We start from the raw sequence: 17,170 nt of genomic DNA, 5'->3' as shown, positions 1-17,170 counted from the left end.
TATCAGAAGTACACTTTATTTGAGGACTTTTCATCTTATGAAAGTTTTGATGGAGGTGGGATTATGTCCCATTACGAGATTTTGAGGCAAGGAGTGCACCATGATATATTTGAGGTAAAGATATAAAAGTTCTTTTAAGAGCCTTGGTTTTGTTGTCTACTGCATTAGCTTTTTAATTCTACAAATATCTGAGAGATCACCTTTCTGGAAGGGACATCCCATTATTTCCATTACCAATTTGCTGTGTACACAGTTTTATGACTCTGCTGTTGGTGTTTTATGTGAACTTGAAATAGATGTGCAACAAAATATTCTTATTGGGTACTTATTTTTCTTTCCAAATTTTACTTCTAAATTCTGTTGAACAAATTACCAACTTGGGACACTGTGGAAGATAAATAGAATTAGAGGTTACCCGACATAATGCTTTTTAACAAAAAATAAGTAACTGTAATAATAACCTATTTATTTTACTGTTATCTAGACTTGAACTCAGTTCTTTGCATATGAAAGAAGAGTGAACTAAACGATTCATTCATTCAAAGTTCTATTTCCTACTTAAATAATAAAAAAGGATAAACCTGTAATTAAGAACCTAGTGCTATAAATCATGTTGTTAATATTTATCCTTTAAATAACTGATTTACTTTATTTAAGGGTTCACAAAATACATATATCAGAAAGTGAAACTAAAGAAGGATTTATATTCAAGTAGATATAAATTAATAATTTCTCTGATGCTGAAAAATTAAAGTTTCTGTTATTTACTTTTCTCCATAAATTCTTTTCATTTCAGGAGAGAAGGTACTACATTCCTTAATTAAATTTGTTTTCATGTATTGAAGTAATATAGTTCTACTTCAGGTATAGATGAGTTCTAGTTACGGGACATATTTCATAATTTTTTAAAAAACTTTTACATCATTATCTGTAAATGGGTTTTAACCTGACTGATTTCTCCTTCAAACAATTATTTAAGATAAGTATACAAATACATCTACTCTTTGATCACACTGCATAAGTGACAGGCACATAATCTGTATTGCCAGTTGAGTGGAACCAAACTCCTTCACTTGCCCTAAAAATTGAGACTGTAATGATGAAATCATGAACTAAACTCATCGTTCTTCTTGCTAGAAGAATTACTTGAAGACAAATGTTGGCAACCACTGTAACTAATGCAGTTATACCTGAGTAAATCAAATATAATCAAAATATATACTGATGACTGTGACTCATAGTTATAACCTTAAAGATAATAAAAAAGATTTTATAGAAAGTAAATTATGTGAACTTTAGTGATTTATAGCTCTCTTTTTTGAGGAAGGAATATATTATATTACAATGTTTGGGATTCTAAACATTCAGTTAAGGTTACAATTCATTACCACTACCTGTTTTCTCTTGTTTTAAGTACATATTCCTTTTAGAAAGAAAGTTGTGGGGTTTTTTAATTAAAAATGAATATTAGTATTTGAATATAATCTCCATGTGTGCAATCCAAAATAAGAGGAGCATAATGGGTTAAATTTCTGGTCCTCTGGGAGTCAGTGTCAAAATTTGTGTCATGACTGCAGCCAGGAAATCATTCAAGATGTACTTGTAAATAATGACACAAATATAGCCAGACTTCAGAGTGAAAAGGGAAGAATGTCATATGGATTTAAAATAATACCATAGCTATACATTTCTATTAAATTGATCAGAAATGTGCAGTAATGAAGGAAAAATTTAAACTTCATATGAAGATACGTTAAACTTCTTCGTGATTCTGTGATAGGTACTTCTCTGCTATTAAGTTTCCAGACAACCATTCAGTAGCAAATGAGTCTGTTAAGGTAGTTTTATAAAAAGCTTCAAGATGAGGCTTTTAAATATCTGAATGAATGGATGTAAAATCAGGTGGGATAAAGCAGCAGAGTAGCGGATTCTGTATCTGAAGAGACCAGTGGTACAGAAAAAAGGTCAAAAGCTGCATCAGGTGATTATCTTCCCTAAGGAGTTGGCAGCATCACTGGTTTACAAAACAGAACAAATAAAGGAATAGTATGTTCTGTGAGGAATCTGTTTAGCACCTTCATTTTCATTAAAACAAGTGCATTAACAAGAAATCTAAATATCAAATCCGCCATATTCAGATAGAACTGTGAATTTTCACAAATTCAAAATTGGATTGAGTGACACTGATTTGCCTATGTTGTAAGGTGAATTCTGAGTAATTATACAGTTCCACAAATACGTTCTTGTGGTCCAAAATATTTTCATGTCATCTTTTTCCAGTACAAGTTTGCTGTACAGTGTGATTTGTTTCTGATGTGCACCTCTTGAAATCAAGCACTTGAAATCAGTTTTGCATATTATTAGAAATCCTTGCTGGCCCGCCTAACCTAATCACCCTTACCCAGACACAAAACTGTTGCTTCTCCCATCCTTTAAGAAGGTGGATGAATAAAATGTTGTAGAGGTTTTTTGTTATGTTGTATCACAGAATTGCATATGTCATAACATCACAGAACAGTTCTCTGATACTCAGCAGTCCTTATCTTTAAATTCTCCCCAGTTTGCCAAAATATGACAGTGTTCACAGTGTTCTGCATTCTCTCTGTGGCTGGAGAGAATAGTGAACTGCCAGCCCACTTGAGCTGTAACTTAAAACATGCACCTATTCACTTCATTGCCTGTTTACCATTTAGTAGAATAAAAAAAAAATAGTTTTACTTAAGTGGAGAAAGATAGATTCGTACTTACTCCTGTACAGCTGGACTTAAACTGTGAGTAGCCAAATTTCCAAATTTCCAGAGTCCCAATTTAGCTCTTAAAAGGAGTGCTGATGAAAGTAGTGATATTTCTGGGTTTAGTATGTTGTTGAACTATTGACCTGTCAACACTGATAAGAATGTTCTTGGGATTTCTAGAGGTCGCTAATGGCAAATACAATGTGTTATCTAGAATCTTGCTGCTGCTTTTCTTGGTATCAGTGGACACCTCTTCATAGAATGGCATTCTCTCTGTCTGCACTTTTGATGCTAAATTATACTTCCATCTTGCCAATATATATGGAAGAGAGAGATAATTACAAGATGTATTAAAATTTCTGTGTGGTATATGTACACTGTATTTCTGTAATACACTACTTCTCTGGGTTCACAGAAGTGATTTATATGAAGAGCAGTGATTTCTAAAGCTTGCTGTGCCTTTTAAAAATTGTAAATGATATACATCTGTGTATTGGTAATTTTAATTATTTTGTGCTCTCTTTTAACAGATTTAGTCCATTTAACCTGTCCATCAACTAACACTGCTAGGGAGGATTTAGAGCCTGTTGTACAGAAATTATTCAATCTAAATCCAGAAAAAGGTAAAAATAAATAAAGTATTAAGAGATTATTTTGCAAAAGTATAATTTACCCTTGTAACTAAAGTATCTGTTACTGAACAACTGAATCTACCATCAGAGCCAACATATGGTGAGCTGCTATTTAGATACTAGCCTTTCAAAGTAAAGGAATCTAATTTGAGAGTGAGATTGATTAGACAGATGTCAGGTTTTTTGTACTTCATGATCTAGTGTTCCAAGTCTTCTTCAGCTGTGGTTTAACTTCAGTATAGTGTAAGTGTCTAGGACCTTTTCAATTTTTCAGTTTTTTTCATGGAAGCGTGTTTGCTACTCAGCATGTCTTGCGAAGGTGCAATAGTGAAATGAAATATTTCTGAATCTGTTTTTTTTACACTACGCTGTTTTTAGTGATTTCTGTCGCTTGGGTATCCCTAACAAAAGTTATCAAAACCCCAGAAATTAGTGATCTGCTTTTCTCCTCCAGCTGCCAGATGTGCTCAGTGCTATAAGCTTTTTAGTTTTCATTTGCCTTCTCTTATGCTGAGACTGCTTATCTTTTTATTGCCTTCTTAAAGTGCTTCCATGTTTTCTGGTTTTGGTTGAAATTCTATGGATTCTGCTTTAAACAATGGAAGCATAAAGTTGTTACATGCTGAAGTGTTATCAAGAAGATAGATTTCCAGTAATTTGCAATAATGAGCTATTTGGCCCTAAATTCGAGGAAATCTTGCCAGCTACTTTCAAGAATTTTGACCTTGAGATGGACATTTTCAGTCCCAGAGGAAAGTAGCAGTTGACAAAGCAGTTGTTGCCTAGAAAGAAATTGTCCCTGAGATACTTTGAGCTAGTTCCACAGAAGTCTTCAAAATTTAATCCCAAGATCTTGAATTTAATCATATTTTCCATAGATGCTCATAGAATAGGTAGTGTGCACATAGAAGATGTTGCTGTGTTCTAAACCTGGCAAAGCATTTTTAAATACAGTATGCTCATACTTAAATATGCTAAATGATACTTCATCTGTGAGAAAACAAGACTTAGCTATCAGTGGAAGTGTTTATGTTCATATATATGCAAGTTAATAAGATGTGGAAGTATTTTATATTTATAATTGGATTGCGTATAATATTTGCTGTTAAACCTCATTCATGAAGCATAAGATGAATTTAGGTAGAGTTTTCTCCTGTTAAAAAAAAAATAAATGCAGTCTATTATGTAGCCAGGTTGTTTTGTTTTTTTTTTTTTTTTTTCCCCTCTCAGGGCTCTGTAACCAAGATCAATGCTTCATGAAGGGTTGAGTTGAGCTTTTCACAAGTTTGTTTTATTGTGTTCTTTTCCATTTTTACATTTTTCTTCCTCTACCTTTTAATGAAAAAGCAAATATCTTACTGCTTTTATTAGACAACAAAATGCTTTTAATAGGAAGCATTACATAATATGCATTTTCTTTCTTTTTTGCTTACAGGAAAGACATCTTTGATGTCTCAAAGATGTGAATTTGTTACTAGGTTTGTAGTGCAAGAGCCTTTACAAAACAGATGTAAAGTACAACTAGGGTTTGTAAATAGAGAGCTTTATTAGATTGGAGAGCTGCAAACACTTTCATGCTGATTTTTGTTAATTTAAAGCCTGCTAATTTCCAACTTTTAATATTTAACATATATCTTAACGTTTTCAAGATAGTGCCATGTGTTTCAAAGACTTGGTGAAAAAAAGACTAGCTTGCAGTTTAGCGTCTTCTGATCATTTGGGGGGGTTAGCATTAATCTTAATGTTTAAAGTGATCCAGTTTTGAAATGATATATTGTTTAGAACCTGACTGAAATTCTTCTGTAGAAACTCTGTGATCATAGGGGTCCTCAGGTGCACTGAGGCACTGAAAGGCTAGTTTTCACTGACACATAGGCCTTTTTATCATCAGGATGAGGTAGTGGTCGTATTTTAATTAAAATGTCAGAACAAATACTGTTGGAGTTATTGAAAATGAATCACCAGATAAAGTGAGCACTGGGCCATGGCAGGTCAAAGAGGCAAAGTCACCTGGAGAAGAGGACTCCATTCATTTTCCTGCCTAAATGAGGAAGAAGTAACTTTTATGAGCAATGTGAACTTTTAAATATATTAAAGAGCATCTTGCCCTGTATTAAGACTCAGACTTTCACAGGCTGATGAATTTAATTTATACTTCAAACTGTTCAGTATGGTTAGCACCTATTTTTTTTTAAATATTTGACAGTTATAAAAAGATACTGAAGGAATAGCATAGATTTATCTTTTTTTTTTTTTTCTAATTCAGCTGCTTTAAAATACTGTTTTGAATGCCATTGTTATCTAGAAGTTTCTTCTTGGAAAGAAGTAAATCTCGCAAGGTCTTTTACAAGCTTCATTTATTTCAGAGGAGGTGAAATACCAAAAAGGGGACAGCAAATACGCCAAACAAATAGTATCTATTAAGCTAAGAATCTGTGTTGTGTATTCCTCCGTTGCATTCTGCACTGTTAAAAAGTGACCTTCATCTTCCCAGAGGTTTTTGTGCCTGTGTGCAGAGGGGTTATATAAATGTGCAAAGTACCTGCAAGAAGGTACAGATGATGAACAAGCAAGGTGTAGTTCATGATCATTTTGTATTCATAATGAGTGTTGTAGCACAGTACAAGTCCTCAGTAAGCATAGATAAATATAAATGAATAATTTATTTTCATTTAGCAGTATTTCCACAGTTTAGAGATTCTGTATACTCCGTATCACACATCTCAAATAGAGTACTTCTGAATTTTGGTAATTCTTTATCTGCAGTTAATTTTGGGGGGGAGGTATTCTTTGTGGATTTTTTCTTTAAAAATTCTTTTATGGAAACCATGAGCATTAGTCTCCTTGGATTGGCTTGAAGATGCTCAATCTTAAAGCACGCAAAGGTCTGTTAAGAGAAGAGTTCCCATACAAAGATAAACTATTAAATGGGGAGGGGGGGAGGTGTACAAAAAAAAAATGTTTTTGCATATGGAATGCAATAGCTTCAGGTTCAGGCCATCATATGCTCATGGAGCTTATCCAGAGTAAGCTAGATATCATGAAGTGGAAAGGCATTAAATTTAGACCAAGCTTCTTGGTAGTGTGCTTTTAGGTGATAATTGGTTCTTTTATGGCATAGTGCATACAGAATAAGTATTTAGATATGTGTGGTTGTAAAGGAAAAGGAAAATATGAAGTGTACCTCAGAAAATAATGGAAAGTAAAATTAATTAGCTTTTTATAAAAAAAAATACTTTATTACAGTAATTCTGTGTTAATAAATTGACTTTTAGTATTCTAGATTACATATTTCTCTTACTACACATGAACATTGGTTACTAGAAACACTTTTTTTCTTTTCAGAGACTGAAAATGAAGAACTGGAAAAACCTAGAGTCCTCTGGGCAGTTTACTTCAACATGAGAGATTCTTCAGGCGTTGAGAAGAAATTGTACGATGGCTTACCTTCAAATGTTTATGTCTGTTCTGGACCCGACTCTGCTTTAGGAAATGACTGTGCTGTCAAACAGGTTGGGCAGATCACTTTTTTTGATTGCAGAACTGTAATTTTTAAGACCAAGGAAGTCCAGTACAGATTACTTTTGTTCTGGGTTAGTCTGCTTTATGCTAGGTAATTAGCACTAATACAGCTATAAAGCTTCACAGCTTTACATACAAAAAATCTTTCGTAATGAGCAAAGTATGTATCAGTGGGACTGAGAATGGCGGAAACTTGAGAAAAGGTCAGTTGATATAGTAACATTAGGAGTAACAGGTAGTTAATCTGAACAGGTGAAGGGAACCTAGAAGGCAGCAGTACCTGAAGATGATGGTTTTGGTAGAACGGTTACTTGTTCTAATACTGTGGAAAGGAAAAACTGTCAAATAATTCAGAAACATATATGATAACTCTCACAGATATGTAGTCTTTTGCTTGTAAGTTGAAAGAGGAGGTGGAGGAGTAAAGAAGCAGTACAAATCAAAGTTCAGAAAAGCCTTTCTGCAGTTCAGGTTGGAAAGATCATCAATGTGGTTTAATGCCTGCAGCACATAGTCACAAACCTAAAACCTATTGGGGAAAAAAACCCAGCATAGTTACTAATCTGGTACATTAAGCTATCTGTCTGTTGTAATTGTGTCTCTGAAGGAATTGAGGGGAATGTCATTCAATTCGTGAACTTGAGCTAGTATTTGACACCAAATCACACTCAGTTCTGATTTTTATTTCTTGATATTTGGGTGTCTACATATCTAGTTCCTGCTAACTAGAATCCTGAACTAAGAAGCACTTGCAACTTGCCTAGTAGCAGGCATACCATGCCAGTCCTCAATTTAAGACAAACAACTACTGCTTTGAAATCGGAGGTGAAGAGTGAAAGCTCCCTAAACAAAACTGGGTAGATGGAGAGATTGTGAAATAGCCACCTTCTGTGTTGGCAATAGGCAGAATATGCAGGGACACCAGATCTTCAAGGGTGGGTACATAGAAATTCACAGAGACTTCATAGGTACTGCCCATTGTGCCTTCCTCGCTACTCCTGATCAGAAGACAACAAGATCATGCAAATATGTAGATTATGACTTGATCCACAAAAGACAGCTACAGGAATGCTTCTCTTGCTCTTATATTCAGAGATCTACCTTGATAAGGAAGATATAAATTCTTAGACAAATCTACCACAGCAGTCACTGTGGTGTCAGGGTGCTTTCAGAGCTGATGTGAAAACATCTTTGTAGGATTAACTGACACTAGTCATTTTTAAAACTGTTTTTTAATGGCCATTTTCAGAGAAGGCGCATGCCATCTTCTAACCAGTTGTAGGATTTTTTATGACTAAGTCATAAACCTCTTAAAAATAAGATTTTAAAGTGGAAAGGCTGACATAGCCTGAACTGCAGGGTCAGAACAGTATAATTAAGGGCTAATAGTACCCTTCATTTTGCTTTACAAGGTAATAATTTGCTTCCAAAGACGATAAAAAACTGTAAAGACAAAAAATAATGCAAGACAATTATCATGGTAGCAGTTTTAAGTTGTAAATGAGTTCTTTTCTAAATGAGATTTTTTTAACTTATTTAAAACAGTGCAAGTCAAAAGTAGCTTAAATACACTTAAGACCCAGCCTGTTTCTAATTCGGATAGTCACCTTATCTAGCATTCATACCATTCATATAATGGTATTATAGATCAAGCTGTATTTAAATGTTCTAGTAAGCCTTTATGTTAAATCTGTAGACCATCAGTGAGATCGATGTTAAACAAGCAGATCTGGGAAGAGAAATAATCAAAAGCCTATAATACTGCCTTTCAGAACGAGTAGATAGAAGCTACATTTTTTTGAACCTGTTTTAAATTTTGAAACAAATGGGCACTAGTTAAAGTGAAAAATATTTTAGTGTACACATGTTTAGAATTAAAAGTCTTAAGGGAAAATAGAAGTGAGGAGCGTATGTGAGAACAAAGTGAAGAAAAGGCTAAAGACAAAGCAGAACTCACAGTTAGAATACTCCCTTCCCATCTAGCATGCAGGTACGTTCTAGACAAATGAAGGAGGGAAATACTTGTAAGCTGGTGTGCCTTCTACCCCCAAATCACTTCTATCTTCATAGCAATGGGATGGAAATCTTCAAACATGAAATACTTACAAATTCATGGATGAGAACACTTTAAAAAAGAAACAAAAAGCCACTGTGTGTAGTAGTCTTAGATAGCTTGGAAAATCTAATCTAATTCTCTAATCAATTCTGTGTTTACTGTTTTAATGATACTTCTCATGATTGATGTTTTCATTAACAGTAGTATTTCTAAGTTCTATGTGTCATGCTGTTTGATTGTATTGATGATACATTATTTAGAAGGCGAGACACCACAACTTTTACAGATGATTATCCATCTACAGCTCAGTATACAAATTACTTAATTCTTGTTTTATTTTAATTTAGTGTTAAATTCCTAGTATAATACTGAATTAATTTTGATGTCTGCATTTACCTGCCCTGAGGATAAGCTAAATAAAATGTAAAGTGTCATTTATGATTCCTTCAAATTCTGTGTGTATAGATTAAGTAAAGCAACTGGCTTCCAGTTTTCTATTTTTTTGCTGCTACAACCTGACATGAATTATTATCTTCTAAAGTAGTATGTTCCCTGAGGTATTTCAGATTTCTGAGGTAACTTCATGTCCATAAGAGAAAGCACTAAAGTTGTCATGCCAGTATTTGTCCTTTAACCTGTTTGGTTTTTTTCTGTATCTGGAAGGATTTCAGAGTTGTTCAGGTGTGTCCTATTTCAAACTACTGTTAGTTTGGTAGTGTTCTCTGTAAAAGTTGCTGTGAAAGCCCATACAGCTTGTCTGTGTGCCACCAAGGAATGAAACATTGTTTTATTCAACTTCAAACAGTTATTAAATTAGATCATTTAGGCAAGTGCTTTACAAGCTTATCTCTTAATGCTTAATTCAAACTTACACACTTGAAAGTTGGTACACTTAACTACTAAGTATTGAAGGAACTATTTACTAAATTAGTTACAATAAGTATCAAAGTGTTATAATGAAGGAGCTGTTAAATTTTTATTGGTTATTCTGCATTACTTCAGCTGGATAAGGTTAACTTGAAAAATTGGCAGACCTGAAAGCACTCTATACCATTAAATTGTTCAATTATAATCAATGTCATGATGTCCTACATAACATGCTGAGAATTTCTTTCCATGTTCAACCTCATAATTATTTGACCATTTTTGGAGTCAATGTTTGCTGACTAATTGGAGACTGAATAGTTGTTGAGAACTGCATAGGAAATGTTTGTCTGCTCTAGTTTGTCATATATTTAGTGCAAAATATGGCACCTTTCCTCAGTAGTCTATTAAATGTAATAATAGTTGAAGTATATTTTTGGAGTTCCAAGGACAAGTGCAGACTTGAAATAAAGTCTTTCTCTTGCCTTCAGAAAGTTAGTTTTGTAAAATTTTTGTAGGATGTTTGTACCCTCTTGCCTTCTAGACTTACTAGGCAAGGTTTTCAAGTTACAAAACCATGGTTTTGAAGTAGAAAATAGAATTTTGTTGCATATTTGTCTCATATACTAATATGAATAGTTTTAAACAGGTTTAAGTGGGTATGGAAGAGTCAAATTTAGGAAGCAGAATAAAAAATTACATTGAACTGAGAGTAGACAGGTCGTTAATGATGGAGTCCTACATCCATGTGCTGGTGATACAAATCCACTGCTGGTGAGCAGTGAAGTTCATCACAGAAAGCTGTTTGGTACATGCTCAATGATGTATTAATCTGAAAACAATTCCCTCTTGTCCAGGAATCCACATCATGTAATCAGCCTTTGCAGTTGGCATTAACTGACCCTACTGTCAGCTTTTTCAGTGCAGTGTCTGGTAGCAGTATGAATATAAAGATTAAATGCATTCTTGCCTATGTGGGAGCTCTTATCACAGGTCGTCTTTAGGGCATGGTTTACTGAATAGACTGAATGGAGAGGCAATATTCCTCTGCCATTTTAGACACCCAAAACGTAACTGTGATCTGCATCAGTTGTATCCATTTGCCTTAGAAGCTTTAGGGCTTGGAAAAGAAAACCTTCAGGGAAATGTGAAGTGCATGTTGATTCAGTAAATAAATTCCTGAGTGTCTCTACCTTTTTTTTTTAAGATAAACTTATAGATAGATTATTCGCAGAAGAACATGTAGAACTATTTAACACTAGTTAACAAATCTTGCATTCTTGTGTTTTTAAAGGACTTCTGCCTTTGGTTTGGTTTTGGTTTGGGTTTTGGTTTGTTTTGTTTGTTTTTTTGTTTTTTTTTTTTTTTCATAAAATGACTGGTTCTCAAGAATTCTAAGACTGTATTATTTTGGTTCTTCCAGATTTGGAGGTTGTATTCTGTATGTAGTAATAACAACTACCCTGATGTTGTCAAGAACGCATTTCTTTTTCACATCTTTCATTACAGTGGTCAAAAAACCTCAATTTTTTGTGTGTACTTAATTTCTAAACCTCGATGGCATGAAGAAGTATCATTGTAAATGAAATCCTGGAGCTACATCTTAAGAGTAACTGTCTTTTTATATAAATAAAAGTCACTTATACAGTTCTTTCCAGGAAGGCACAATTTGTGCACATAGGTATACATACATAATACATTGAAATGATAGACATGTTTTTTGAATAAATTAGACGTGTATACAAATACATTTATATTTTCAATGATACTATTCCACTGGATGAGAATAGTTCTCAGTTGAGCTACATATGAGCTGTTCAGAAACACAGAAATAGATTTTTTTTTTATTTTTTTTTTTTTTTTTTTGTAATTCTTAAATTTAAGAAGGAAACATGTATAGATATGATGTAGATTGTCCATATTAACAATTTCCTGGTTTTGCTTGTTAAGTGACATGCATTCTTCTCTCTGGAAAGAGGCAAGATCTTTCTATGCTTTGCATCTGACTGCATCTAGGGATGTTTTCATAGTGGAAAAGATCATTTAGCTTGCAAAAATCATCTTCATTGTTCTCAATACAATGCGACTAGCATTTTTTAAAAAGCCCTATGATGTGACTTTCCTAGTAGAACAATGTAAAAAGATAAATTGTTTTTTCTTTTTCAAGGACTGCGAGAAGGAATGGATTTCCCATGTGTTTACAATACTGTCAAAGTATTAAATCACTATTGATTCGAAAGAACAGAGGTTAATCTTAAATATCTGTAAAATATTGCTGCAAGGTATTACATTTCAAGGTAAAGTTTCTTTTATGCTTCTTTTCTGAATAGGCTGAGACCATTTTCCAAGAAATGTTTCCTGCAGAGGAATTTTGCCCACCACCACCGAATCCAGAAGATATCATTTATGATGAAGATGAGATTGTGCCAGAAGAGTCTGGATTCAGTAATTCACCAGAGACAAAACCTGAGTCCACAACCAAGGAAGGCAGTAACGGAGGTAGTACTGCTGTTAAGAAGGAAGATAATGAAGAGTGAATTAGCACTGTTTTCTTAGTAGAAGAGTAGAAGAACTTACTAAAATGTAAAGGAGGAAGGGTAAGAAAGAGGTTTAAAAACCCCATAGCCATATTATTTGTGATTGCCTTACTTTCCATAGCTTGAATAATCTTTCTTTATCAAATAGTTTCACTGATAGCTGAGGCATTTCTAAGTAGTCATAGGTCTATCAGATCCAGGGTTGTGTGTAGCTGAACAAAAAACATAGAACAAAGCATTTAAATTTAAAACGCTAAAATACAAATCATGATTTGTTGAAAGAATTTGGTTTTGGTTTACATCTTGGAAGGAATCCTCCATCTTTTAAACAGGCAACAAGTGGAAACGAATCAAGAAAAAAGTTTGCTCACCAGTCAGAAGTTGATTTTCTGATACAACATATCAAAGTTCTACTAAAAATCACTGGATCTGTGCTAATTAAACAGTTGAAGGTGAGCTTCACAATCTGTCCTTCAAAGTTTTTTTATGAATGGAACTTAAAGGTAATAATAACACTGCTGGAGTGGCTTTAGAATATATAATAAATGTCATATATAATTTGTATAATGAAAAATCTCTCGTATGGTTTGGAAAGTGATGCTGTAATTTAGAAACAAATATAATCCAGTAGGTATTCCTCACATGAAACTATTTAATGTTCAAAATTTTCTTAATAAGATCTAATGGATCATATATTTTCACTTAGTGACTTAATTTACTATAGTGAGGAAAATAGCACAATTTAAACTTAATGCTAGATTTTCCAACAGAATTTAAAATCAGAAGTTGAGCGTAGCTGTTACTAGTTTCCCTGGATTTATTGCAGCATTTTAGCCTTTAATAATCCAGTAGTTAGTTTTTTTGAAGTATGGTGTCTTGAGCTTAGATGATCATTAACTGAGGGTTTTTTGTGGTGGGGAGAAGGTTCAACTGATAATTCCAAAGGTTTGTATTGATTCTGGTTAATAGGATGAAAATTAGTGTGATGACTGTAAATTATGCATTTTGTAATGCTAAATCATAAATCATTTATACAATAAAATTTATTGAAGTATTTATAAGCCTGATTTGTATGAAAAATTACAAAATGAGAAAGCTGTTGTAAATGACCGTGATAAACTTGCACTTCTTTTGAACAATGCTTGAAATCAGATATTCAGATGGTGAAAAATAATTAGCATTTACTTAAAGATTTACCTTAAAATATATACCCAAGTACAGTAGTACCAAGATCAGTACAGTATACCAAGATCAGTAATACAGCTAAATACAAAGATCAGTGAATTTTGATGAGTCAGGGTTGAAACTTCTACCTGAACTTAGATATAGTTCTAGCAGTGCTTAAATACTGTATGTAAACTAAAAAATGCCTGAATAGTGAATATTCAGCACTGCCTGAACATGACACATCCAGGCTTCTGTACAGTTTCGCAGTGCACATGCCTGCCTTTAAAATGGCTTCATGCCATAAAGGTTAATTTATTTATTTTTTTACAGCATAACTGATACTGTTAACTTCATTTTTATTTGCATCATAATACATTGTCCAATTCGCATTTCAAAAACAGGTTTATTAGTGTTTATATTCTTTGTTTATTGAATAGGTACAATTGTGTGTATAATCCCAGCGTCCTCAGAAAAATATGTGGTCGAAATGTTTCTAATGTTAAACAACAGTTATCTTTGGATGCTTGTGATTGAGACATTATTTATATATAGTAATAAACAGACTGCCTCTTCATTTAGCTGTAATTTTTATATGTATTGAAAAGCATGAGTATATGGTATTTGTATTTAAAATCTACAGATGTGTAAAAGAATTAAGTGGAGGACCCTAGTCCCTGTTTGTCTTTCAATAATAGGTATCACGGTGTAATTTTTCATCTTTTATGTTTACAAGGAAATCGTTTGATGAAAATTAAAGGTTTGCTTGCAAGTGCATTTTTCTGTGTTTTCTTTCAATTACACAAGAAAAGCAGTTCACTTGTTAGCTGAGATTTCCTGATAATTCTGTTGACTACTTTCATCATGTTGACATCTGTAATAAGACTGAAGTTTACATGTGTGACAGTATGTTTTTATAAGTTAGCAAGTTTATATATAGTAGTATCTTAGTGCTTTGTGTTCATATGAAGCAAAGTTTGGAAATATTGCAAATTTGATTTTAGATAAAACGGAATAATCTACAAGTTGTAGGCTATGACTTTACACTACATTGATTGCTTAAAAACTGTTTTCATGTCTTGTTCCTGTAGTGAATGGAAACATAAAATATTTTTCCTATGGTACTTGAGTACCCAATAGCTCACTTGCAATAGCAGTAGGTAAGACTGTTGATCTTTTATTTTACAGAAATCATGCACTGAACTGCATTTTGTTCTTGCTTTAAATGATTTAAGCATACAAAGTGAGGGTTAGGCTTATTTGAAGTAGTTTTTAAGGCTTGTCATACAGGATGTATTCAAAAGATAACATGACTTTTTAAAAACTGGCAATTTATCTGTAGGATTATTAATAAATCAAGTTAAAGAAAGATAAGGTTAATTGAATTTTTAAACAAGTAGCTGTATTATCCTTCAAGCACCTTGGAGCTCATACAATATTCACACCTTTTTTTTTTAAGGAGTGCTTTGATATGTTTGAATTCATTTTTTAATGAGTACTTTCTTTTTAAGTTGGTTAATTGGATTAACCCTTAGTATTCAAACAGTCAACTTTATGCCATTTTCCCTTCTGCTGTTGTATTGCCTTAGCTGTATGACTGCAATTAGTTACTGTTCCTTTGGAAGTATTTTCAGCCATGAAGCTGCTACGTCTGCTTTTTCTGGCTATGATGATGCTTAGGGCCATTTGACAGGTAATCATTAGAACTTAGATCCTTGCAGACTATGGGGTCTTTTCTTCTATCATTGCAGGGGGATTTATGTAGGTAACTCCTATTAATGTTAATGGGACTTGCATGTGTAAATCCTCCTTGCATCAATGGGAAAATTGACCCCTGGAAAAAAAAGATCTTCATGTTAGACTTGCTGATTCAGAAATGTCCAGGCACTGTCAGGTCCTGTGTGCAAATGTGATGGAGCACGTGCTTTGTGCCATTTCACTGAAATGATCTGAAGAGGACTTAGGAAATTTTCAGGGGTTTTATCTTTTATATTGTATTTTATATTTTCCATATACTTCCAAATCTTGTCAGAGTTCCTCTAGCAATTCCTTTTATGTAGCTAATATTGATTTCACTTTCTGTACCCAGGAGCTTGCATGGCTCCTCTTGCTTTGGATCTCCTTGTATTTTAGGCCCCTCTCTTTCTTCCCTCCAAATCTTTTAACATCAGCAATGTGAGTTGCAAGAGCTTAATTTCAAGTACGGTTTGCTAGTAACTGTGTTGATTAATGACAAGTCAGAGTATTAAAATACTGTTTTCACACAATAAGAGACTAGATCACTTACAGTCCATAATCTCATCTGTTGAAAAGATAAAATTAATTTCTTCAACACTTCTCCAGGCTTGGAGTGGGAAAACATGTGAACTACCCACTTTCCTTGGGTGGTGGAAAGAAGAAAGGAGAGACAGAAAAACAAATGGAAATAGCAAAAGTGGGATTGTTGTAGCGGGAGGGGGAGGATAAAATGGGAGCTATTTGTTATAACCTTCATGTTCCGGTATCAGCTGAGTCTTGCACTTTTATTTCCCCTTTTTCTAAGTGAGATTTCTACACAATTTCTAACAGTTTATAGACTCTGGGGAGAAAATATAGATGTGCTTTTCAGAATGAGGCACAACAATTAACCAAGAATGGAATAACATTTGAATTAAGTAGTACTGAGCACATGCACTGAGGGCTTTGCAGTACAAGTAAGAGTTTTGATTTTTGTTTACCTGTGGATATGTTCATCCATTCTTTGTTGTGTATTTTGTTGCTCAGTCAGTTAATACTGTAGATCTGTTATATAATCTTCTCCAGTACATTTTAGGTTTTTACTTACCTGACAATTTTGTATCAGTAGCAAGTCGTTCCCTTCTAAACTGCTCCAGAGATCCCTTCTAGCTTTTCTGCCATAATGAATGTTCTCTTTACTCATTAATTATCAATAAGCTCGGACAACTCTGGTGGGTTGTCTGCTGTTGATGCCATTTTTAATTTTTCTTTAGGATTCTGTGACTGAAATTAATGCAATTCTTAACAAAAATCAAATAGTATTAATTAGCTTTGTGTGTGTATATATATCTTATAACAAAATTATAAACTCATAAAAGTTTATTATTTAAACTTTTTCAGAAATCAACCACTATAGAAAGTCCAAAAGTTAGAACTACCTGCTATTACCAAAACTGTCAAAAATAGTTGGAGAGTTGTGGCAGGGCAGTTGCTTGCATTCCTTAGGTAAGTAGTAACGCGAAGTATCTTTGGTAAGATGTAGAAGTAGTTGTGGCACCGGAAGTTTGAGACACATATAAAATATTCATTTATTGCAACCCAATTTAGTAGTAAAATTACTTCAGTAATCAGATGGAAATCTTAACTTCAGTGTGTACAATTTCAAGAATAACTTTTTTAATGTGATAAAAATTTACTGTAGAAGGGTATTTTCAGCTGTAGGGGTAAGTAGTAAGAAATGGCCAGCCATCTGGAATTCATGTTGTCAAACTCTTATCTAGCAAAAAAATTATTTTGGTGGAAATAGAGCTTATTAGCAATTCCACCATTATGTTTATTTACAGGCTGCCAGTTCCTATTTATAAGAGTGAATGGTTCTTCAAAATCTGGATGGGGAGCCAGGCAAGAGTGCTGTAAATCTCAATGACATTTGAGATTTAGAAA

The 17,170-nt window shown here is 33.6% G+C and overlaps 1 protein-coding gene across 1 annotated transcript in view; it reads left to right on the top strand.

Annotated features, from left to right (window-relative positions):
* The window catches only part of CHM (CHM Rab escort protein), a 72,021-nt gene extending 57,734 nt beyond the window's left edge, over nt 1-14,287 (top strand). The window contains exons 13-15 of the mRNA XM_032982755.2: nt 3,266-3,358; nt 6,713-6,879; nt 12,140-14,287. Coding sequence (XP_032838646.1) covers nt 3,266-3,358; nt 6,713-6,879; nt 12,140-12,346 — 467 coding nt within the window. The 3' untranslated portion in view covers nt 12,347-14,287. The remainder of the gene's footprint in view (nt 1-3,265; nt 3,359-6,712; nt 6,880-12,139) is intronic.
* Nucleotides 14,288-17,170: the final 2,883 nt, after the last annotated feature.

This window comes from Tyto alba, unplaced genomic scaffold (assembly GCF_018691265.1).
Source record: "Tyto alba isolate M040663 unplaced genomic scaffold, T.alba_DEE_v4.0 Super-Scaffold_5, whole genome shotgun sequence".
In the NCBI taxonomy this organism is placed as follows: domain Eukaryota; kingdom Metazoa; phylum Chordata; class Aves; order Strigiformes; family Tytonidae; genus Tyto; species Tyto alba.
Note: the sequence above shows the minus strand (reverse complement) of the source record. Positions and strands in the feature narration are given on the sequence as shown.